Source organism: Alexandromys fortis, unplaced genomic scaffold, assembly GCF_014885135.2.
Source record: "Alexandromys fortis isolate MF-2015 unplaced genomic scaffold, M_Fortis_MF-2015_v1.1 scaffold_25, whole genome shotgun sequence".
NCBI lineage: Eukaryota > Metazoa > Chordata > Mammalia > Rodentia > Cricetidae > Alexandromys > Alexandromys fortis.
In genome coordinates, this window is record NW_026067904.1 from 5,299,555 (window position 1) to 5,325,675 (window position 26,121).

Sequence of the window (26,121 nt, forward strand, 5' to 3'; positions counted from 1 at the left end):
TTGAGGTGCTGTTTTTCCCACACCGCTCTCCCCAGACCTTGTACCCCTTTCCATTTGTCTACGGGCAGAAACAACTGACTGGCAACTGCTCCCATTGAGTTCTCATACCCAACTCTACCACCTCCTGCAGAGATAGATGCTCAGTGCTGTTTGTGGAAGCAGCAGACCCAGGGCTCAGAGCCCAGGACACAGGGTACAGGGCTGGGCCTGTGCTGTGTACTGTTGAGTCCTGCTTTCTTACTACCCTCTGTCTACAAAAAGCTTTCTTAAAAAACAACAAAACAAAACAAAAAACAATTATTCAACTGTAAAAAGAATGTATCGTAATGTATAAAACTTGGAGAAAATGTAAAAGCAAAGTATTATGTAAATTACACAGAAACTAAGGAACAAAAATGGGGGCAGGGAGGAAGAGAGCAAGGGAAAGAGGAGAAGTGAAAAACCATTTTCAAAACTGAAAACCAGATCCACATGCATGAGAAGGAAAACCGGGCACTTCAGATTCAGGGGCTAAATGCTTTACTATTTCATAATTTTAAAACATATACACAATTCTCTTCTTATCTTTATACATTATAAGACAAATATACACAGTGATTTTTTTGGTAGACCCAGAAGTCATTATGTAACTGAGGATGGCTTCAAATTTGCAGCATCTTCCTGCCTCATCCTCCGGAGTCTGGAGGAGTCTGGAATTACAGATGTGAGCTGCGATGGCCTGCTCTATACACAGCCGCTTTAAATAGACTCTCTATGCCAAGATTTAAGCAGTGGCATCCAAGGAGACAAAACTTGGCCACGATGTAACTTCTGGAGACCATCTCTTCCTTGTTCACTTCTCTGATGTCTTTAGCATACACAGCAGCACCTTCTCACATTTTCTTACTGAGCCAAGTATCATGAAGGACCAAATCCACTTTCATTTTCTCCAGTACTATTAAAATTGAAAACAAACAAAAGCAATTTAGTTCACTGTTTATGAGAAAAGATTAAAAAATAATTAATAAAAGTGACTTAAGCACTTTGTTAAATGTCCCGAATGAGGGTCAGGATGGAACTGTCCATGTATGGGATTCCTGAGGCTTGGAGAGAAATAGTTTATGTGAGAGAATGTCTGGGGCGGGTGGGGAGTTGTTGATTCACTGTGAGCACAAGATTAAGAGGACAAATTATTATGTGGGAGAGAAAAAAATCCAACCAGCATTGGAAGGCAAACCCATCCTAAATTACACTCCCATGCTTAGCTCTCAGTGCCACGCTCTTGAGACAACTGAATTCCTACCATTTTTTCTCAGAATGCAAGTGCTGAATTCTGCCTTGGTCTGAAAACCAAACCTAATGCAGTCCTGAAAGAACAAAGCCAGCACACAGCTGAGTCCAAGATGGACGCATCCGGTATCATCCATACCCCTCATGCCTTTAGTGCATGAACTGCATCTCCCAGGAAGTGACAGAGAAATCTTCCTGTCAGGTGCTGCAGTGTGCAGACGCTTGTGTGACTATGACACCGCCAGCATTCTGCCTAGATTCTGTGTGATACAACTTAAAGGACGAGTCTGAGTAAGAACATGGTGAAATCTTTATTTTATGCTAATGAAAGAAATAACTTACATTTTCAGAAGCAATTTAAGTATTTTCATTATGGGCTCTATCAGAGAAATGAACTCTGAAGTATGGTCCCGGTACACACAGAACAACATACATTATCTGGATAGGTGGCAAGAACCAGCGTGGGCTCTATGGGTAGTTAAGCAGACGGTTACGACCAAACAGTGAAACTAACTCCAAATCAAGGGTCCTCTAACCAACAGGAAGCATGCTCCCAGCACAGCGAAGGCTGAGGTCAGGAGAGGGACCATTGTGAAATCTACAAGGATTTTCATCAAAGTTTTCACATGATAAATATTGAAAAGGCTGGTAAAAGGCAAGCTGTAAAAAAACCCATACTGACATGCTAACGGTCTCAGATCCTGAAATCAAATTCCCATGCGTGTTTACGTATGTTTTTATGTGTGTGTGAGAAAAACCCTGTGACTGAACAGATGGTCTCAAATGATTTTTTAAAAACACTTTAAACGTGTGTGTCGATTTAAAAAAAAGAAGAAAAAGAAAAGACTAGGAATACTAAATATGAGAGCTGGTTCCAAACATTTCTCTCCCTGTGCCCCTGAAGAACCATTTTAAGAAGGACTTAAGCAATCCCACAACTAAGGCTCAGGAAACATGCAGAAGAGGAGACGGGAAGGTTCTAAGAGCCAGAGGATCAGGGAGTTGCTTTGAGATTGTACTTCCTAGAAATATCAGAAGCCATACCCATAAAGTTTCGCCGACATGACTGCCCGAACATGAGCTGAACAAGATGGCACCAATGAACATGACAACCTCGGCAGGAAAAGCCTAACAGGCCTCAGCCTACACAAAGAACCATATTCAGTGGAGAGATGTTGGGAAAATCCCCAGAGAGGGGCCACCAACTGGCTGTCCACTGCCAAATGGTCAGCTCTGAAAAATACATGCAACTAACACTATATAGACTCAACAGGTTGTGTTTAGTAATGTATGTATATACAATATATACAGTAACAGTTAATGAAAAAAGAGTGCACGAATTCCAAGGAGAGAGGGGGGGGGTATGGGACGGTTTGGTGGGAAGAAAAGGAAGAAGAAAATGTAATATTATAATCTCAAAAATAAAATTAAAAGAGTTTAAGGTGGTACAAGTCTGGGGAAGAAAACAGGGAGTAGAAACTGGTTTTAGTTGAGGAGGAAAACAGGGACAGACAGTCTTTCCCCTGGGATCAAATGGGAAGTGCTTAAAAAACTTTCAAATACAGGTAAATGGAATCTGTATGACAGAAAATTAATATTTTGGAAATTTTAGTTGGCACCCATCAGGCAGGGGGCTGCCATCACAATAATGAAGCAGATGGAAGACCTCAATGCCACAGCCATGTAGCAAGAGACTGGTAGCCGAGCAGCAGGGCTGACTACACTCAGCAGAACAGCACGGGCCAGAGATGCTCAGGATGGCTTTGCCCAACAGGCCAATCAGTGCTGTTCCACATTCACAGAATTTGTTTCTGGTTAACTATTCCGGGAAGCTCCTTTATGTGTTACATGTTTTGGTAGCTTTTGAGCAGTTTAAAATTTTTTAAATTACTATTTTTATTTTATTTTATTCTTGAGACAGGCTCTCTATGTAGCGCTGCCTGTCTAGCCAGATATGGCTTCACAAAGACCTACTTGTTTCTGCCTCCCAAGTGCCCGTATTTAAAGTACGCAAATTCATGTCCAACAGATTATTTTTACTTTTGATGGCCAGAAAATAAGGGGGAAAAGATGAAAATATTTCTTTTTTATTTACAAGTAAGTAAGTAAGTAATAATAAAGATAACCCTATTCATAACAAACAACTCATAATAAAGGCCGACAAAGTGAATCTTGAGTTCATAGCCTTAAAACCCCTCAGTGACAGGTATGGACCTGGACCACGATACCAACTGGCCTCAATTTTCCAGACGGTGAGGGTATGTCACAGCCAAGACAACCACGTGAGGTAATGCAGCGAGCTGACATCAGTGCTGGCACAGACAGGTTCTAATAGGTGGTGCTGCTTCTCTTCTTTCTGTTTCTCAGCAGTCATGACTGCTGTCTGTTTATTCCTCATATAAGCCAAATGCATTGGGAACACATGTGGGACACACACCTTTTGGTATGTTATTTAAACACTGCTTAGGGAATCATCTGGCTCTTCAAAAAATTCCAAATAAAAAAAAAATGGGGTTTTAGTGAAGAATTTCACTGGTAACAGAACCCAGTATTTTGTTTTGTTCCATGAGAAACTGTACACTGCTATTGTTCAAGCCTAATGGGGAAGTGAGGACTACAAATGGTTCTCTGAACAGCATCTACTTCTTTTCTTTTAAAGATATTTCGTGTCTAGAAAAGAAAAGAAGGTAGGCCGATACCTCGTGTTCCAAACAGGTGGGCTATAATGCACAAAGAGGCGCATTCTCCTCAGAGGTGAGACAGTGGGAACGACATCTAAGAAGCCAGTGTTGGGGCTTAGGATGTGGCTAGTTAAGAACAGTCACAGCTACATGACTTCGCACTTTATGGGAAACGTGAATAATACAGCCAGCAGAACTGGGTTTTACTGGCCAATATATAGACAAGGAAAGGAAAGAGTATGGACTCTGGAGGGCCTACTATGCCAAGTCACACAGTAAAAACAAAACGCAACAGAAAAATCTCTGCTACTTATCACAAGAGGAACCACAAGCCTCCGCAGTCCAGTTACCTCTATTCCCATTTATATACGCAGCTGAAGAACAAAGGACACTGAATAGTCGTAGAAGAAAATAATAAATTCATAAAGGGCTTTTGTGGAAATGTTTATTTCTTAGGGTATTTACTTATGTGCCCAAAAATTAGTGTATATTTTATTTTATTTTATTTTCTACTTATTTGTTCAAAGACCTCAACATGGTAACACATGTCTCGGTTTAAGACTTAAAGTTTTAAAGATACAGCACTAACAATCTTGCACAGTGATTTTCTCTTCTGGATGGACAAGAGTTGACACTGGCCCTTCTACCTAAGCTGGCTTCATCAGAGAATTTTGTTAAGACCAACATGTATAGATCATCAAGTTCATTGTCTGATGGACTCAAGTTCAGGACATAATCAAGCATCTATATTATTACATTTGATACTGCTGTTGATGCTTAAAACCAAATACAGCAACTTTCAAACAACTGGAACAAAACAGACAGTTATTAGCAGGTCACTGCCGGATTTTTCCCTACACCAGGTATCCTGAACATGTGCACAAATCTAACACAGAAGAGAACATACACAATCTTCACATACGCCAGGGCAGATCTGGTCAAAATTTAGAATAAATGTAAGAATGCATAGAAACAGACTTAAATATAGAGGAAAGTTTAAAAAAAAAAAAACCTGTTAGCTGGGTGGTGCACACCTTTAACCCCAGCATTTGGGAGGCAGATGCAGAAGTTTCCTTGCACACGAGAGATACTGCTAACATGAATACTGATCTGTTTCACTGATGGGTGTAGACTGCTTTCCCTGGATTCTAGCCTCATTTCCTTATACTGCAGCATTTACCAAAACTCCAAAGTGTCTAAATTCATGTGACAAGCCTTGAAGTTTCAAAGGAGAGCTGTAACAGACTACATGGGACAAAGACTCCTACGACGGGGTCTACAATGCTCCTCTATGTAGGAATAATATGATCTCAAGATGTTCCCTTCACCCACTGCTAAGATGCCATTAAGGCTTGATGGAGAAACAAAACCAGGAAGGATAATGTCAGCCAGCAAGTGAGCATCTCTGAAGATTCCTTAGTACCTGGCAAGGGTGAGACCGGCACACAGCCCTCGGGAACTTACCTGGGCAAACTTATGGATCTGCTCCACCACCGCAGCAAACAGCGCATGGACGCTCTCGTCAATCAGACTCTGCATGTAATGCACAGCCTCCTCATCTGAAAGGTCCAATCGGAACTTATCCTGAACCTAGAGAGAACCACAGACAACATCAGTCAACCTTTTAATGGAACAAGTCAGGAAATATGCTCTGCAGTGACAGGATCAAACTGACAGACATCATCAAGATGCCAAAAGTTATGCCAATAAAGAGTTCTGAATGTATCTGTATCACTTCCAATTACAGACATGGCTTCCTTCTAAGGACAGAAATGCCATTACTTTAGCTCCAAATGCACTTTATACTTGAGCATTTCAGCTCAAGAGCTACTGAGTGACAGAAATAGACAAAATAAGGTGAGATCATATTAACAACTCCTGACACACCCATACCTTGATGGTCATAGTTCACAAGAACGTTCTGTACCAAATATGAAGCATTTTCTTTAGTAAGGCTTACATGTAAGTGGTCAATTATTACTATTTCCTGACGTGTGCGAGGCCACCTGTCATTGCCCTCTGCTTTCCTCAGTCTGCTGATTCATCATGCTTAAGACTCTTCTCTTCAGCTTACATAACTTCCATACGCTGGCATGACACTCAACTTGCTGTTATGGCTGTGTAAGTTGGCACATTGCCTGAAGGGCCACGCTTCCAGCTCAGCTTTCCCGGGATCCATGGAGCATGTATCATCTCAATATACTTCCCCTCACTGCCTTTGTGTTCACTGGCTTGGCACCACATTTATCTATCTATTAACAGAGATATCAACACACTCATTCTGGACGGTATGGAACAGAGACTGTAGGTTCTGTTGTGCTGATATAAAGATTCATCCTAGCAGGTAGGCAGTTAAATCGACTGAGGTTCCAGCGAACACTAAGCACTGTTGAACACGTGGCTCAGTTTTACTTACTTATATTTACAATCTGGAATTGCCTTGAAGCAAAAAGCCATAAGCTCAAAGTTTTATCCCCTGCTATTCGCCTCTCAGAGCTACCCAGGCACTCTGCTTATGTATGCCGCTGGAAACGCAGTACCACGTATCCATACCCTGCCTTACAAGGGCCACCTGCACTCTTGGTCACTGTTGTCCAACAGGGTACTCTAACACTCAGTACAGGCATCAGAACATCTAAAGACATCCAAACAGTCGGAGTAGTTCCCCATTTGGGAAATGCCCAATTGCCCGATCTTGGAGATCCACTTGCAATCTTGTGCCACAGTAGCCCCATTTCAACTGCTATATTGTCGAGAAACAAATAGAGTCTCTTCAAGGGTCACTTAGCCAGCAACAACATTCTCACAGTGGGTAATCATATTTTGAGGTGTTGACGTTTCCACTACCAGATGCTCAAGTGATCTAAAAGCATGAATGAGCCAAAACAGGTTCAGTTATATGCTGCATGGACATCCCAGTCACCAATGGGCCACATATCCGAAGGTGTCCCTAGTGACAGTAACACTGTAAAGTCCTAGCCTTCAGACACAACTGTCTCAGGCAGGGAAAGCATAGCAGGTAGTTTCTGAAGTCTCTGCTTGGTTCTGAGTTATGCACTCACACCCTCATTGTAATGCACTTGGCAGCCTAGAGCCTTCATCTCCATGTAATATGCACACACCCCTTCCCAAATGATGCACCCAGCAACCTCAAAACCATTCTACACCTCCCAACCTGTACCAAGCTATATAAACTCCCATCTCTGAACAATGGTATAATAATTTTCCCTGCTCCCGTTAACAATCCAATTTAGTTTTCTATTTACCCAAAAAAATTATTAAATGTGAATTTAATAAAATAAAGTCCATAGACTGGCCTAAAGTTTCTACACCATATGGGGATTATACAGCCTAAGTTCACTATATTCAATCATATATATATCTTAACAATTCTTAAATTCGCAGGATAATTCCTCCAATAAAGCCCTGAAACACATTTTTTACTATGAAGCACAGTGGTTTTGTTAAGTTGGGTATTTTTTTTTAAGTTAAGCATTTTTGAGAGTTCAATTTTACACAAGTTAATAGAGAAAGACCTTCGAATAAGAATAATTTAGTGCCAAGATCTCTCACTCAGAAGCAGCTTCAATTAAATAAAATGTAGACTTTCCCCATTAAATTCTTCCTATTGAGAAAGCTGGATGGAATTGGATACGACTCTGGGAGATGAAGGCAGAAGAACTACGACTTGAAGTCTAGCCTCAACTACAGAGAATCCTATCTCAAAACTAAACAACAAACAAAGCAGAGGGACTGTTTTCCCTGTAGCAACTTCTTAATAGTATCATCATAAAAATAACTACAACAAAGGAACAATCTGATTCGTCCAGACGGAAGGAGAAGTTCTGACTTATCATTTTCTTCTGGAGATCATTTATTTGTGCTGTATTAAATAACAAAAGCAAAATTCCTTAGTGTAAAATAGAAGAGGGTTTAAATGAGTAACTTTAAAAAACAGAGGAAAACCAAATCCCCACCCACCCATGGCTATAGGGGACCCACCACTGGACACTGTAAACAAGGCATGCAGCTGCTGCTGAAGCAAACAGAGTCTCATGTCTCCCATGGTGCATGGGAAACCATGCCGTCTACAGGCTGATCCAACAGGCGCCAAGGATAATCCAGCAGGAATCATGGGCAATTTATTTTTACAGGTTACCTCAAATACAGTCAACTATTTATAATACATATAATTTCTTTGTTTTAAAGTTTAGTAGGAAATCAATTTAAAGAAAGAATGTCTCCATTAAACTCTCTAATAGAAAGGAGTGCCTTAAATTACTGAATAAACTTGGCATCAAAGTTTAGAGGTTTCCTTTTAATTACTGAAATAAAGGGAATAGGAACGACAAGGCCCTGGCTGTTAAGCAGTCATGTTTATATGTGGATCCATTAAACATCTTTACTCTATGCACTCCCCCACCGGCCCTCTGAAGATGGCTATACATTTTAACAAAGGAAGATTGGAAATTCCTAGAAGATCGCCTTTTCATCTCGCCATCCCTAACCACAAAGCTAGGAACTGTTAGGGAGCACGCATTCTGTTCCGAGGGTTGTATTCTTCTATAGCCAGAAGTCTTATTTCTTGCTGCAGGATTACAAAATGTCCCCTCCAAATTGTCTCACAAAAAGTTTCCGTTTTTTGGCTACAGCTAAACTCACCAAGATCTCTGCCAACTCAAGATGCCACCCCCACTCCCTTCCCTCACCTTTATCATCCACCATTGCCTAATCAGTTAGAACTTTTATTCATTCACTTTGTCCCACTTTTTCTGTCTGTCCCTCTTACTAGTTTCTGTGCACAGGGAAATGGATTCTACTGACATCTATCCCGCAAACACCAGGCACGACTTCACAGACAAGCGGCAGCTCAGACACTGTGCAGGGAACGGGGAGGTGAATGGGAAAGCTGAGTATCAGCGCAGCCCAGCGCAGGAGCGGGTTTTCATTTCAGAACAGCAGATCTAGAGACCACAGATCTTAACATGGGCCAAACACAGGCAGCAGTTACAGATGTGCTTTATGTACTTTTAGTTTTTAATTTTCTTGTTTTATTTCCCCTGAGACATTGTTTCAGTATGTAGCCCACACTGACATAGCATCTGCTGTGTGACCCAGGCTGGCCTCCTTCAGCTTCCCATGTCTATGCGTGCTCATCTGCTTATTGATTACTTAGCACGCTCCTACCTGTGTGCAGGGTGTGTCTGTGGAAGTCAGAAGATAACTTTCAGGGAACAATTTCTGCCTTCTACCATATAGGTTCTGGGATCAAATTCAGGTCAACGTCTTGGAAATGAGATCCTTTACCTATTGAACTATCTTGCCAACCCAAAAGTGTTTATTTTCATATGATTTCAGTATTTTACACGTACATTTTAATATTTATAAAACACATATTATACTCACATAATAAACTAATAGGATTGATTTGCTCAGGGCTGGATTATTTAATTCACTAAGCTCTGGTCATATTAACAACAAAAAATAATTTTATCAAAATGTAGTTTTATTGATTAAACTATCTAATATCTTTGTTCGGGTTTAAGAGAATTATGACAGTTTTGAGTGAACTTATTATATAACCGAGCTCTACCTGAACTACTGACCCACTCTACGAGGCAACCTCTGATATGTACAGCTGGCGACGGTACACTAGCTCCTGGCCTGCAGGGAGGGAAAGCTCCCCAGCACAGGCTTCAAGGTGGTGGCCTCCATGCATAGCCCACGTCACACACAATTATCTGTCACATATAATGTTTATATAATAGAAAGCTGCACACCTTTATCTGTAACATGAATATTTCAGTAACATTAGAGTTCTCCTTCAGAAAGTGAAGACCCAATGGAAGAGGGGGAACTGTGTTTATTTCATGGGGTCTGATGAAGGTGTGGAACAGCCTAAGGAAACATAACTAAACCTATTTTATGTTCCCTGTTCTAGGCAGCATTCTTGTCTGCCAGTTTCTGGCAGGCTTTCTGAACTTAGGGTCTTGGGATTTACCTTAGATAAAGATCAGCGAATTCTTGAAGGCCCGAGCCAGAGACCTTCCTATTGCTGCTGTGGGATTCAAGGCCAAGGTCCATGTTTCTGGGTTGAGCCTGCTAACAGCATTTCTTATTTTAGGACAATTTTGTGTTCAAGCAGATGAATTTGAGTAACAAAATTGTTACGTGCAAGAAATCATTTTCCAAAGAATTATAAAGCTTGTTACTTACTCTATGAAGCCAAACACAGGAAATGCTAGGGCCTATCAGGCAATCTGACCTGCATCCCTGTGAACAAACAGCCTCACACACACTTGTGTGTTCGCCTAGCTGACGTGTTGTCCAGTCAGCAACGCGATGAAGAAATGGTGGCAACCATCACCTCACCAAAGTATAAAGTATACTTCTTTGGAAAGAAGTAATTCAACTAATATGAGAAAAATTTCAATCAACTACAACACACATTTCAAGCACTGTTATGACAGTCTATATTTAACTGGGTACTTCACATTTTGATAAAGGATCAGAAAGTAAAGACATCTGTTATGAAATACAGTTTCAAAAAATATGGCAAAATGCCCTTTAAAGTTCTACTTAACTGAAATAAAGTGGTAGGAATTACTAGTCTAAAAAGGTATCTAACAAATTTGCTTTCTGGCTCATTTTTCACAAAGGAATTGCTTTGCACTTTGAAACAGTGCTTTAAGGACAGCTGGTAGGAGAGTCATGTGACTTCCTGAAATAGGTGGTAGTGCCACAGAGGACGCACAAAGACAAGAACTGGCCGAAGAAACCAGTGCCCATGGCCTGGCTTATTAGGCAGATACCACTGTCTGTGACACAGCTTAGCAGGCAAAGAACATACCGTCCACACCCAGCAGAAATGGCTAAAGAAAACGCTGACCATGGCATGGCTTAATTGGTCAAAGAAGCCGCTGTCTGTCGCAAGTCTGGTCAACACTGCCAGAAATTTCCCAAATGGCTTCTGAACAGCCACACTCAGGGAAGACTGACCATGATGGAGCTATGATAAATGAGTTTAAAAGAAACTACAGAAGAGATCCTTAATAGAGTGGATGCGAGCACAACACGGGAACACGTGAAGCTGAAGCAGGCATCCTTCACAGCTCAAGAGTTTTCCATCAGGCAATTATACTTCCTGATGGATGAGCTTTAGCCAGTAAAGGAAAAATAAAAAGACAAGAACAGGACACACAAACAACAACAACAAATTATTGAATATTGCTGACTGGATAAAACAAGAAATGGAAAGGCCAATGTACCATCTGCCAGAATAAAACAAGCACCTTTTAAGAGTTTTGTTTGTTTGTTTGTTTTTCAAGACAAGGTTTCTCTGTAGCTTTGGAGCCTGTCCTGGAACTAGCTCTTGCTTGTAGACCAGGCTGGCCTTGAACTCACAGGGATCCACCTGCCTCTGCCTCCTCTGAATGCTGGGATTAAAGGCATGCGCCAACATCACCACCAGCTAAGAGTTTTCTTAAAGACAGAAGAAAATACCTCCACTCAGACACTTCACCTAGCCTGCTAAGCCTGAGGAAAGAACTGGTCTCTTTCCTGTATAATCACTGCTGAACTTAATCTTCCAAAGTCCACTGAGCTAGACATAGATCTGCTGGTGTAAGCCGCCGTCACCAGTTTTAAAGCCGGGGCAGCTCTATCTTGAAAAATGCTACTGTCTTTCAGAGATTTTATACTTCTACGAGTTAAAAGCGCTTCACAATCTTCTCTGAGGATGAATACCGATCTCCATCATCTTCTTTTACCTTTGGATACATAAATCTTTGTTCCATCTGCTCTTATCAGAAGCAGTCCGAGAAGTAGATTAAAGGGAAGTATCCAAACCCACTGCCTTTCCTCCCATTCCTGCTCAAATTCTAGTTAGGACAGCTGACTGACTGCTTGCATTTAGCAGCTTCCACTAGTTCTCTCTATAGGCTGCTTACAAAGAAAACAAATGGCGGGACTCTACAGTGACACAGCAATATCCAAAACAGAGGGGACAGAAAAGAAGACGACAGGGGAGACATCTAAATGATACGTCATCCATAGCATGGTCCACCTGCGACCAAGTCAAGCATCTTGTTGGCAACGCTGGGAGAGTTACCCATGAGGATGAAGAAGAGCAGTTCTCAGTGAGCTAGCTGTCTCTCTAGACTCATGCTACAGGTACAGAGATGAGGACAGATGGAACTGAACAGCTGTGCCAGAGAAGACTTGAGACTGCTGTGTCTGAACCATGAATAAAAGAACACAAAGGACTCTTCCTTAGAGTCTGCTAATAATCTACGGGCCGGAATAAAGAGAGGACATGCATTGTTAAAGTCTTTACCCATTTTTACTATGAAATGCAGATTGCATTATAGACAAAAAAAAACCCACAAAATTACCTTTTTTACAGTTTTATCTGGTTCAAGAGCAATATCTGGGATGTTTGCATCAACCATCAAGGAGAACAAGTTCAAAATCAGATTGGAATACCTACAAGAACAAGAAAGAAAATGAAACCAGTGAGTGAGAATTTTAGGTTTCTTTGCCTTATCAAGAACACTTCCAAAAGTGCTGGCAACTGCAACCGTGTGATTCCTACTAATCCCAAGGAAGAGACAGTATGGGTACACACACAACTGTCACTGTACTTCCTGGAGCTACGGCTGGACTCCATGGAGTCGTTCCTGAGTGACTCATGGGATGATGTTACTTCCCTTCCACTCATTTAGCCACAGTTAAATGACAACCTAGGTAGTCATAAAAAAACACACTTGTCATCTAAAAAACAGATCTTCAATGTTACAGAACTCTAGTTGAAATGACAGTGTATTCCTCTTTGTTTTTATAAAAATATTTTCTGAAAAAAAGGGTAATGTCATTATTAGATAGAAATTCTAAAAGTTAATATTCCATGGTATGAGACCCAGAAATTGTAATATGAAGACCCCAGCTTTTCCCTCAGACATCGTGTGTATTGAAATGGAGACTGCTCATTCATTTCCCAGCAGCCCAGACCCAAATAATCACATAGAAACTTTATTAATTACAGTGCTTGGCCAATAGCTTAGGCATATTCCTAGCTAGCTCTTATATCTTAAATTAACCTACTTCTATTAATCTATGTATCACCACGAGGCTGTGGCCTATTGGTAAGGTTCTCATGATCTCTCCTTCGGCAGCTGCATGGCATCTCCCCAACTCCACCTACACTCTCTACATATCTCTGTTCAGATTTTCTGTTTGGCTTTATTCTATGAAGCCACTGGCCAAAACAGCTTTATTCATCAACCAATAAAGCAACACTTATACAGAAGGACACCCCACATCAATATTCACTCATATTGGCTATTTAGTCACTCTGTGATGTTGTTTGCATTAAGGAATGGGAACCTCAGCTTGACTTTAATAATTTGCTTCTATTTTCTCACTCTTCCTTTTACTGTAGAAGGAGAGAGAAGCCATGAGCCGCTGGACACAGATGCTGAGAACTTTAGGTGGTAAGCCACAGCCACGTGGCAATACACAGATTAACAGAAATGGGTTAAATTAATATGTAAGAGTTAGCCAATAAGAAGCTAGAGATAATGGGCTAAGCCATGATTTAATTAATACAGGTTCTGTGTGATTATTTTGGAGCTAAGCGGCTGGGAACCAACAAGCGGCCTCCTTACATCATTCTACCAATGTTCCACTAGCAGTTCATAAAACACGCTGTTTCCCTTCTGTTTTCAGTGAGAGACATCCTTGGGCATGACTCCAGCCATCAATCTGCAACCTCTTGCCTGACCCCTTCCCCAGGACACCCTGGCACAGCACTAATCACCTAAGGACCTCTCCTCTTCAAAGTCGACAGGGCTCCCAGGAGTGCCAACCTGTGGACCGTACAGATGGCCCTGTGTGAGGTAGACACAATTGAAACATCTACCAAAATCCTACAGCTAACATTGTTCTGAATTACAAAGCACTAAAGGCTATAGCAGGGTCCAAGGCAGGGAAGTCTGTTCTCACTGCTCTTATTGTATTAGATTATTATTAACTGCTCTAGTAAACAGAATAAGGAGAAATAAATACTTACAAATCAGAAACACAACTGCTGCTCTTTGTACATGGCATATTAACTTGGTGAGGTTAGAGCCATAGACCCTGTAGGTTGGCCAAACCACCTTGACCCACCCTGGGATGGACTGCAGGCATAATTTACGCTAGGATTTCTGCTGGACTAGGAAAATCCCTTTTGCATAGTTAGGTGGAAAATACTTAAGAAGCCAGGGATCCTGTCACTTCTGATTGTCAGAACTTTGTTCATATTCAAGTACATGACTTTATCTTTTTCCTGGTAACTTAAGTCATCCAGTCTTTTTAATCAGACCACGATGAAAGAAGCACAGAGTGACATTGAAGAAAGGACAAAGTAAAACAAACCTTGTTCAAAGTAGAGTGAGCCACTGAAGAGACAAAAAAATGAAACCTGTGAATTACCTTGAACAACATCCAAAACTGAGGTGGAGAAAGCATTAGAAGAAAATGGCTGACTAAGAGTGTACCCAAGGCAGGGCAGTCCTACTACGCTGCTCACCACCACCTCCAGGGAGAAGGGATGGGTAAAACTCCTCCTGGGTAGCCTCAGCTCACAGAATGCCAGCTTCTCAACTGGTAGGTTACAGAAGGGATAATTAGTAGGAAAGGGAGGTATGCTTTGATGCTGGGTTTATCACTATATGTAGCAAATATTGAGAATGCCATTATGTCTTTCAGAGAAAGGTCGGGCAGTAAACACACGTTTCCACACTCGTCCTAGTGTTCTGAGACACACCTACAGTCCTCACCTTCGCAGGTGGAGAAAGGCCGTGTAGCACTGCTTTCGGAACTCTTGGTACTGCTCACTCTGCGTGCCGCCCATTCCTTCCACCATCTCTTTATTCAGCTTCATTGGAGGAGGAAGAGGCTTTGGATCTCGGCCCAAGATATACCCAAAATCTATGTGGAAGAGTTTGCCTGGATGTAAACAAGAACCTTGGTCATTTCTACAAGTGTCTTTACAAACAAGGAAGGAAATACTTTATTCAATCTGTGAAAGTGCCTCTGAAGAAGATTAATTCATTAAATTATTCTATACCTTCAAACATGCCCTTCAGAATACAGTGTAGTTCAACTCTTGGAAATGAAAAAAGCAAGCCTAAAACCATCCCAATTAATATTAATTTAAAATTTTTATCTTGTATATAGAATTGCAGAATCAAGGAGCAAACATCTGGCCAACTCAGAGAGGAATCAGCTTCAGCATCAGCAGAGAATCTCTTGTTCTTAAGTCAAATGAACTGCTCTTTATGAGGCAGACAGCCACTTCTTTGATCTTAGTACTCCTAAAATGAAATACCGACTGTTATGAAATGATGACTTTCAAAACAAAATCCTTCAAATTTCAAGCTGTAGACAGGAAGTCTGAACACTGCATTTATGTCTAACAAGAGCTGAACAGAGCTGCAATTCCCCCGAGAAGTCTTACATCACAATTTCAGAGCAGATACATAGGAATGGGATCGGTCTGCTTACTGGTACTTCACCATAGAATCCAGGAAGCACCTAGTGATTGGCAAGTTGCCATGAAGCAAGGATGCTCTGGACTGAATTCTTAGAGCAGAGACTTGGCACTTAGTGCTGTTAACTCCTGCCTTAGCTTTTGGCACACAGGATGCTCCAACCATTGAGGGAAGGAATTAACTGGCTTAAAAAGCTTACTAAAGCCAGTAGTGGCGGTGCCTGCCTTTAATCCCAGCACTCTGGAGGCAGAGACAGGTGGATCTCTTTGAGTTCAAGGCCAGCTTGTTCCAGGACAGGCTCCAAAGCTAGAGAAACCCTGTCTTGGGTGGGGGTGGGGAGGACAAAAGCTAAATAAATTCCTCTCTAGGACAACCTAACTGTCCTGTTTCACGTGGCAATTTATCATCCACCTTATTTTTCCCAAAGGTACCAGCCTTGAGGACTGAATTTACCATTCATGAGCACAAGCAGCGCTGTGCCAATCAATTTTCCATGCTGACTCCTGGTTAAGATGTTGGCTGTGCCTTCCTGTTCTCTGCTCTCCTGAGTGCTAGCAGCCACTTGTCCCAGGGAGACAGGCCTCAGTGACTGGCACAGAGACTAAGCTTGTAAACCCTGCAGGAGGAAGAGGCGGGGCCTAATAGGGAGCACAATTAACCAAAGCACTAAAGAAATTCCCTCTCCATGCGATGTTGCAGAGACCCATCCTAGTGTCGCTGTGTAAATTATAATGTTGATGACCTGAGATGTAGAATCACAAGAGAATACTGGAACACAGTACCTGGAACACAGTAAATGCTCTAAAAGCCAGCTGCCTGCCTCTCTCTCTCCCCCCCCCCTCACACACACACATACACACACACACACACACACACACACACACACACGACATAAGGTCAAAAAAACCAAAACCAACCAACCAAAAGCCATTAAGGGGGAATGATTAATGTCTTAACTGGTTCTAAAGGAGAAAGCAATTAAAAATGATAATATTTATTCAAAATTAAATTAAGCTGTTTACCATCCAATAATCAGGTCCAATAATAAGTATTTATTTTAAATACTTTAATAACATGTAAAAATTAAAACTTTGACTGTTTCTCAAAAATAAATCCTGAGGCTGCCAAGACGATCAGCAGGAAAAGGCGCTGCTGCCAGGCTGGTGATGTGAGTTTCATCCCGGGCCACCCGAGGAAGGCTCTAACAATCTGTTCTCTGACCCCCACATGCAGCCCGCCCAAAAAACTAACTAACTAAATACACAAGCAAACAAATGACAGTAAAATGTTAATAACGACCGCTTTGAAGATGTCTGAGCATCCAGAATTCACTGTACCCGAGACTCACCGATGACAGGAATTGGTACAATTCAACAGAGAAGCCACCTACTTTTCCGCAACTTTTAGACATCTTTATCAGAAGAAGGAACTAAATGGTTATGTTGGACATTTTCAGGGGAGAGAAAGTGTGCTTAACAGCTTAGCTGCAAACACCAAATCTGGGAAATGGACCTGCCAGCAGGTCATGGGCGAATGGATGTTTATCCTAACTGCCTAAACACTCACAGTGAAACAGCTGCACATAAAAGCCAACTTCTATTCGGTCACTACCTTAACCTTTTCTAAATAAAGAAGTGGTTAAATCATGTAGGAACTGGGTTTGTTTCTTATGCTATTTCTGGTGTAGATGGTGCAAATGAAACAAAGACAAGGAGCTACAGACTGAGCCATCCGATCATCATCAGACAAGGGTCACACTCTGCATCAGCTCTCGGGGTTCCTGTAGCCTACAGAAGAGCACACGTTCCCTAAGCACACCACCACACTAAAGACCACACTAAAAGATGCCCACTCACCTTTCTCCCCTACTCAACCTATGATGAGCCAGTAGGAGTCACTAGAAGTCATACTCTACTGTTACTATCCCGAATCCAGGCAGTTCCGAGCACCAGGAACTCTCTGTGTGTCTGCTTTGCATCTATTAAGCCAAGGACCTTCATTCTAGCTACAGCCCAGACAACGTTTAACATTGCTGAAACAGGGAACTTTCTTCTAGAGGATGGAGAGCAAGTAGGAGTTTTAACATCCTTCTTCCCTTTCTTGATCTTGTTTTAAACAGACAACAGAGGGCATCTGAATGCCATGGTAGAGCTTACTACTTTGGCATCCTTTCATTTCTGAGCCCTCCCCCCCCCCCCCCCCCCCCCCCCCCCCGGACAGCCACGTTTCCAGCTAATGATAATGAGAGAATGGCTGGCTATCCAGATGCTTCTTCAATTGTGATGCTGATTACATCTCTGCAAACACAGCATGAAATGAAAATATGAGGCATAAAATAAATTAATGCACTGAACCCAAACTTCCAAACCCCACACCATGGCAACCACAGAATGCTACAGAGGGCCAGCTGTTTATTCCCAGGGTCACACAGATGGCCGGGAGCTGTGGCCCCTCATTTCTGCCCATGAGGGAATCACACAAATAAACATTCAAAATGAAGATTTTAGTGACTGTGTACCACTTGCATACAGTCAGACAATCTGCACTTTGAAATCGTTCGGTGGCATCCAGAACAGACGGTGGGTCTATAGTTCACGTGGCACATACCGAAGCATCTTCACAGGGGCAGGACAGTCCAAATTCACACCCAAATCTCGCACTGTGAAACGTATGTAGCTTTAATGCTATATCCATTGACACATAAATGCCATCAGATTAAATTTTACTAGTTTATATTATTTACTAAATCAATAAATCTTTTTCATTTTATAGTCATGAAAAACAATTCATGTAAGAAGTCATCATCACTTGTTTTACTGATACCAAGATGTGTTGTATTTCTTTATGTTGCATTTGTTTAACTCTGTGAAGTTGTGTTACTCTGCCTGTCTAAAACACCTGATGGTCGATTAAAGAGCTGAATGGCCAATAGCGAGACAGGAGAAAGACCAGGCAGGGCTGGTAGGCAGAGAAAATAAATAGGAGAAATCAGAGAGCAAGAGAGATGAAGGAGTGAGAAAAGGGCCAGCCACCTAGTCAGTCACAGAGTAAGAGTGAAAGTAAGAGTACAGAAGAAAAGGGCCAGCCACCTAGTCAGTCACAGAGTAAGAGTGAAAGTAAGAGTACAGAAGAAAAGGGAAAAGCCCAGAGGCAAAAGGTAGATGGGATCATTTAAAATAAGAAATGCTGGCTAGAAAAAGGCCAAGCTAAGGCCAGGCATTTATAAGAAAGAATAAGACCCCATGTGTGATATATTTTGGAGCTATATAGTGGGCCCCCTAAAGAGCCAAAAAAGCCAAAGGGTAAGTGTAGCAAAAACAAAAACATATAGAACCTCAAAGCCTGCCACAACAGTGACACACTTCCCCCAGCAAGGCCACACCTCCTAATAGTGCCACTCCCTATGGGCCAGGCATTCAAATAGTTGTATGGGGCCATACCTATTCAAACCACCACAGCCATGGAGCCTCCATTCCACTTGAGAGCCATCAAGCTCTTGTTAAAGCATCATTCAAAAAGCAGCAGATAAAAGGAACTGTTTAATATATTAGATGTTTTCTTATCTCTGAAACAAGGAGTCCAACCTTGTTTGGTTGTATGATCCAAAAGAGACATCCTTATCTCAGTCAGTCGGTAGTTCACCCTTGAGGGAAGCCCACAGTGTGGACAGAGCCATCATCCCTGGACCATGTCATATCTGTTGGCCTCACACAATAAGCAGGACAAGGGTTCTAGCCTTACTGTGTCCAGGAAATGAGACAGACTGTGTAAGTAGCCCAGAGGCATCAGAACTTTACTTTAGAGATAGATGCCTTCATTGTTAAGTCCGTTTTTTTCCCTCAGAATTTCTAGCAAAGTTAATTACACATAAAACTATAAAGCATAATAAGGAAGTTAAGGACAGGAGATATTCTGAAAAACTGACCCTTTAGGTCAGCAGTGACCAGTGTTAAACTGAGCTTTGTCAGAAGACCCGAAGCAGGTCACTCTGAAGATCTAAGACAGACAGACAGACAAAGACACCACTGGATTCTCAGGAGAGGGTAGGCTGTTTTAGGAGCTACAAGTCAGTTCCCATTTAACCAGGAATGCTAGCATCCAGGGTTCATTTTTAGGTTAGTATCAAAAGCAAAGAACACATCCCTTCAAATCTCCAGAAATAAAAATAAAAAATAATTCTTTATCAAAAGAATTATGATAAATTCAAGCTTCATTTCATTTGAGTCCTGTGGTGGTGTAATGAGAATCCCCCCAAAGGCTCACATTAGAATGTTTGGTCGCCAGTTACTTGAACTGTTTGGGAAGGACTAGGAGGTGTGGCCTTGCTGAAAGAGGAATGTTTTGAAGTTCAAAAGCCCATGCCAGGCCCAGTCTCTATACATGCTGCCTGCAGATCAGGATATAAGCTCTCAGATCCAGTGTGAGGCCCGTCTGCTTGCCTGCCTGCCACCACACCCCTGCCAAATAGTCACAGACTAACCCTCTAAAACTAAAGCGAGCCCCAAATTAAATGTTTTCTTTTATAAAAGGGGCTTTGGTCATGGTGTTTCACCATAGCAATAGACTAGTAACTAAAACAAGTTCTCCATGACCCATCACCGACTAAGCTATGGTTTCATCCACAGATATCAACAATGAATAACAAAAATCCCCTTTTCAGTCTCATGCCAGTTTAAACCTGAAGTTTCCTGCTTTCTCCAGGCCGGCATAACAATTCAGTAACAAGTAAAACATCAAATCCCTCAAAAAAGAAAAACCTCATTAACTGACTAACAGGCCTTTGATAAGGGAAGTAGACAAAATTGCCGGGGAGAAAATTGAGACCTTGGGGGTGGGGTGGGTTGGGGATAAGGGGGGATGGGGAGAGAAAAGTGAGAAGGGGAGGATTGGGGGATCTTGGGGAAACAGGAAGATTGGGATAAAGGAAGGTTGGATAGGGGAGCAGGGAAGCACATATCTTAGTTAAGGGAGCCACCTTAGTGTTGGCAAGAGACTTGAACCTAGAGTGGCTCCCCGGAGCCCAAGGCGATGTCCCCAGTTAGTCCCTTGGGAAGCTGAGGATAGGGAACCTGAAATGACCCTATCCTATAGCAATACTGACGAATATCTTCCATATCACCATAGAACCTTCATCTGGTAATGGATGGAGATAGAGACAGAGACCCACACTGGAGCACTGGACTGAGCCCACAAGGTCCCAATGAGGAGCAGATGGAGGGAAAATACGAGCTCCTTGCTCCCACCCACTGAGACAGTGGGGCTGATCTATTGGGAGCTCACCAAGGCCACTGGACTGTGACTGAAAAAGCATGGGATAAAACCGGACTCTCTGATCATGGCGAACAATAAGGACTGATGAGAAGCCAAGGTCAATGGCAAGGGGTTTTGATCCTACTTCATGTTCCGGCTTGGTGGGAGCCTAGCCAGTTTGGATGTTCACCTTCCTAGACATGGACGGAGGGGGGAGGTCCTTGGACTTTCCACAGGGCAGGGAACCATGACTGCTCTTTGGATTGGAGAGGGAGGGGGAGAGGAGTGGGGGGAGGGGGAGAGGAGGGGGGGGAGGGGGAGAAGAGTGAGGGGAGGGGGAGGGAAATGGGAGGCTGGGAGGAGGCGGAAACTTTTTTTTCCTATTCTCAATAAAAAAAATAAAATAAATAAATAAAAAAAAGGCCTTCAATTTTATGGTGGAGATACAGTACCCTCTGCTGTTCGACTAAGGAAATACACAACCAGCTAAAAGTACTCAAACCAAGAAATGAAAAACTAGAGAAATCTGTAATTGAAAGTCATGCTTACATTATCTTTAAACACACTTTGAATTATCCATATTTACAGAAGCACCTTATTTCACATGTGCCTCGAGTCCCTTGCTGATCCTTTCCCAGCCCATCTATATTCCCTGGGACACTGTGAGCTAAATCTGAAGCCCTACACCTCACAACAGAGACCTTCTCAGAGAGAAGAGGACATAGCCGCCACCAAAGCAGACCCTCACGCTGAACTTTGTTTGCTATGCTGGCAATAAGAACAGAGCAGACAGACATTTTGTATCAGCTGTTGAGACATGGCAGCCACATAGGAGAAGCCAAAGTTCTCAACTTCTAATATGATCGAAGATTTATGTTTATGGCATAATGGATCAAAATGCACAGAAAAGATGATTAAAGTAAGGCATTTTAAAAATAAAAGAACAGAAATGTACTTCCTGCAGTGAACCAACAGTCAGAACTCACTTTGTTAAGGCTCAGCCACCACACTATTTATATAGAACATAAGTTGAAACTGCCTTGAAACATTGCCATATGTCCCCTCAGCTGAGAATTTTGAAAGAATTTCTCTGGTACTTTTTATTTTTTTTTATATCATTTAAATTCTTTAATGTTTTTAGACAGGCTCTCACTGTGAGCAGGCTAGCCTGGAACTTACTCTCATCAGACAGGCTAGCCTTGCCTTATAATGATGGATTGCCTGCCTCAGTCTCCTCAGTGCTGGGAGTTGTCACACCAGCTAGACTTACGCTTGCCTATAGGTATTGTTTAATTAATTAAGTTCCCTGGTAAAGAAGACTTATATGCTTACTGCAGGATATAACTGGATGAACTCTAGCTGGCTTGTGGTGGCACAAGCAGAGGCAGGCGGATCTCTGTAAGTTCGAGGTCAGCCTGGTCTACAAGAGTTAGTTCCAGGGAAGGCTCCAAAGCCAAACCTGGTGTCAAAACCCACAACCCCCCCCCCCCAAAAAAAAAGAAAAAAATCAAAACAACAAACAAAATACCTTGCTTTTCAGAAAGAAAAAGAATGTTCTTCATGAACATTTCATGGAAGTCTGTTATCTAAAGAGGAAACTTGAGGCGCCCTCTGGTGGAAACTAATGCAGACTCACAACTAAAAATTCACAGTCTGATTTCCACAACACTAAGACCTAGGTGAAAAAAAAAAAATAGGCTATTCTATTTCATTTCAATTTTTTTTAAAAAAATTTTCTCTGGGTTTTCATCTAGGAGTCTCATGTCTTTTAAAAAATTGTTTTCATACAGTACACTTTGATCATATTCTTTTCTCTCCCTTCTTTAGTTTCCTACCCACCCAACCTCTTGTTTCTCTCACCTCTGCAAAAAGAAAAAAAAAAAACAACAAAAAATAAAAATCGAGATATGAAGAAAGAAAGAAAGAAAGAAAGAAAGAAAGAAAGAAAGAAAGAAAGAAAAAACCAGTAAGACAAAACATACCAAACCAAAGGAGACATAAACCCCAGAGAGCCAAGCAGCGTGAGCTGAGGTGCTGGTAAGGCAGCTACTTTGCAGTGTGGATGGCTGCAGACCAGCTCAAGCCAGAAGTGGCGCGAATAACTGTAGTTCTGGAAGAAGCTAAAGAAGAGACACAAGAGAATGTCTTCAAAATGAAAATGCTCTAAAAAACGTCATGAGAATTTATAAATATCTTTTGCTAAAGTGTTAAAGTAGCCCAAAACCTCTGTGTTTACCAAAAAGTCCTTTGGTCTTAGCTACTTCAGTGTGGTCAAAACAGGAACATGGCACCTCAGACACAAATTCAATAAAATAAATTTCACATATGATAATTCAAAATGAATATAGAAATTCTACTACAGTATGCCAGTTAACAGGGTTAGAATATTAGCAAGTGGTCAGATTGCATTCAACTATTCCATTAAATTCTGGCTACCATGGGAGAAATGCAAAAACACAGGAAACCATCTGCATATGAGAAAGATGGCTTTAATCAGTAATTTGAAAACCTAGTTTCTCCAAAAAGCTACAGACACTTGAATTATTTGTTCAGAGAAAGGACTACACAGAAGAGCAGAGCTGATTAGCTCCCTTCCTGTTCCCTTAGCCAAGTGCTGCCCACAGCTCCAGAGGCACAAGGCACAGTGTTAAATGACAGACAAGGCTCCTGCACAGGCCCTGCACCCTGACTGGGCAATGACTGATGAGCAGTCAGTAAGAGCCCCGGCTCGAGCTCTTGGAGTAAATAAACACTGGCAGCCAACATGAAGAAGACAGAATGAAGCAATGAGTACAGAGTGCCATGCTGATGCCCACCTAACAATTACAGGTTTGCTAAGAGCATCCTAACTCAGCTCAGACAATAGCCAAAGTCTGCCCTGCAGAGATCCAAGCAAAAGAACTTTCCAGAGAGGGGAAACAAGGGCACTTGTCTTGTGGCAGGAGTGATGTGACATGCAGATAGAAGACGAGCTTGGGAGACTTCATGTTGGTGGCTTCAAGGAGGGACACTGAAAATGCAGAACTGGCATGTTACGGATGGGTCCTGGAGCTGGGAAGAGACTTACAAACAAGGGTGGCGGGTGAGGATGAGATGAGGCCAGGAAACACATGGGCTCCACGGAGAAAGGAAACCAGGAGACAGCTGCTAAACTGAGGAAAGCTACGGGTGAGGGAAAGCATCGTACCTAGGCATGCTCAGGTGGCACCTGCACACATCACTCTCTCCAGAGGCACGGCATGCAGGATGGGGCTAGGGGCTTCACTCACAGACTCCCTGCTAACGTGTCCTTCCAGTGCTCCATCTTAAGGGACTTAAGAAGGATCTAAGGCCACTGAGATGGCTCAACAGCTAAAGGCACTTTCCACATGGGCCCAATGACTTCAGCTAGATCTCCTGGACCAACATGGTGAGCAAAGAGACTGGTTTTTGACAGCTGTGCTCTGACATCCATACATACACCAGGACACACGTGCAACCACATACACATATAGAAATAAAGAAATGCATTAATTTTTTTTTTTATTTTACATACCAACCACAGTTCCTCCTCCCTCCCATCCTCCCATTCTCCCCTTCCTATGCAACTTATTTTGTTAATAAGTTGATTCTAGGATAAAGGAAAAATCACCACATATAAAAATGCATCTTCTTTTCTCACTCTCTCCCTTTTGTTTTCTGTTTTTTTGAGACAAGGTTTCTGGCTGTTCTGGAACTCTATGTAGACTAAGCTGGCCTCGAACTTAGAGAAATCCATCTGCTTCTGCCTCCTGAGCTGGAATTAAAGGTGTGCCCGACCTAAAATGTGTCTTCTAAGGTACTGATTTGTTACCTGTTTTTGTTAACAGAAGGTTATCCAGGTGCCGATCTCCAACTCCAAGAATGTACGTAATCACACAGTAGCCAGCTAGAAGACAATAAAAGTTGGGAAAGACATGCTCAGCACGCAGGTCACACACTCCCCTGACCCTAAGAGTAATGTGCGCTTCTTTAGTTTACTCGTGGTTTTAGCGTCTCCAATTTCCCCACTGACTAAGAAAGCTGTGGCTCCCTGGCCCTGGCTTTGTTAGTTATTATCCTGAACATTAAAGAAATTAGTATTTGCAATAGCAAACCTTAAAGGTTTTTGTCAATTATCGTTTTTTTTTTTACTCTCAGAAGCTAAATTAAGCTTTGTGAACTTTAACTTAAGTATCCATTTAGCACGTCTCATTAGAAACATATGCAAACGGTGACGAAGTAAATACATATGAGGTAAACTGTCAGTCATTATATATATAATCTCATAATCTTTAACTAGTCTAGTTAGCCAATGCTCCAGCACCAGTATCATCTTTTTAATCCCTCCTTGAAATGAAAATGAGTTCTTATGACGATAAGCTGAATGGTGACTGGTACACATGACAGGAAATGACAAATTCACCAGAAAGCATGGCCGTACTTCCTTCCAGGAGCAGACAACTTCAGAGGCCATGAGAGTCGCTCTCCAGACACAACTGTTAGTTCTGCTTAGCGTTAATAAAAAAATTATTTCTGACTGAGGTGTTCCCCAGACTTTACTTAATGATAATGACCCGAAACACGGAGACTTCAGCGGGAATTACAAAGCTCCACAATGGCCAAGCGGCAGAACGAGAGAGGGGAAGTCTTAACATGGCGATCAACTGCACCCACACTGTCACCTCCAGCATTTCCAGATTCCACCTTAGACCTTTTACTTGTTTTCTTATAAGACACTTGATCATAGCATGCTGTAATTATGAACCAATACAGCACCATCAGTACGGCTGGCTTTTCTTCACTCGTGCATCTATGAAAAAACCACAGCCTGAAACACCTACCACAGCTTTTGACGTAGGTGTCCATGACCTCGGCACTGATGCCATTGGGTCCAGTCTCGCTCGGGGCATACTTCCTAAAAAAGTTCTGAAAAGGAAGTGAACGCAAGTTTACAAACTGAGCACTCTGAACAGGTTAGGCGTTACAAAACCATGGCCAGGCATCTCGTGTAACAAGGACTCAGAGGGCAGTCTGAGGCTGTGGAAACAGCAATGGCAGCATCCGGTAATCCAAGCTGATGCAAGAGCCTAGAGACCTTAGGGTTACTTCCTGCACATGAACAGGTGGGCCCGTCCTTCACAGTGGGAGCCTGAATACACAAAGTGGAAATTCCACAGCACACCAAAGCCACAGGCTTCTCTTTTCAGCTTTCCCACACCTCATGAACCTGACGAAGGATCTGGATATGGAGTATATGAGAGAATCCTACACACTGATCATCTCATACAAAACACAAACAAGAGCATGGCGATGTGAAGGAGCACTTCAAGGGAGTAAGGAGCAGGTCGGAGGAGGACTACAGAGCCCTCCACAGGAGGTCTAGGGAG

At 42.2% G+C, this 26,121-nt stretch overlaps 1 protein-coding gene across 1 annotated transcript in view; it reads right to left on the bottom strand.

Annotated features, from left to right (window-relative positions):
* Positions 1-481: 481 nt before the first annotated feature.
* The window catches only part of Pik3c3 (phosphatidylinositol 3-kinase catalytic subunit type 3), a 78,251-nt gene continuing 52,611 nt past the window's right edge, over positions 482-26,121 (bottom strand). Inside the window, exons 20-25 of the mRNA XM_050135093.1 lie at positions 25,576-25,660; positions 24,567-24,641; positions 14,771-14,939; positions 12,344-12,434; positions 5,415-5,540; positions 482-934 (exon numbers count right to left, since the gene is read on the bottom strand). Coding sequence (XP_049991050.1) covers positions 920-934; positions 5,415-5,540; positions 12,344-12,434; positions 14,771-14,939; positions 24,567-24,641; positions 25,576-25,660 — 561 coding nt within the window. The 3' untranslated portion in view covers positions 482-919. The remainder of the gene's footprint in view (positions 935-5,414; positions 5,541-12,343; positions 12,435-14,770; positions 14,940-24,566; positions 24,642-25,575; positions 25,661-26,121) is intronic.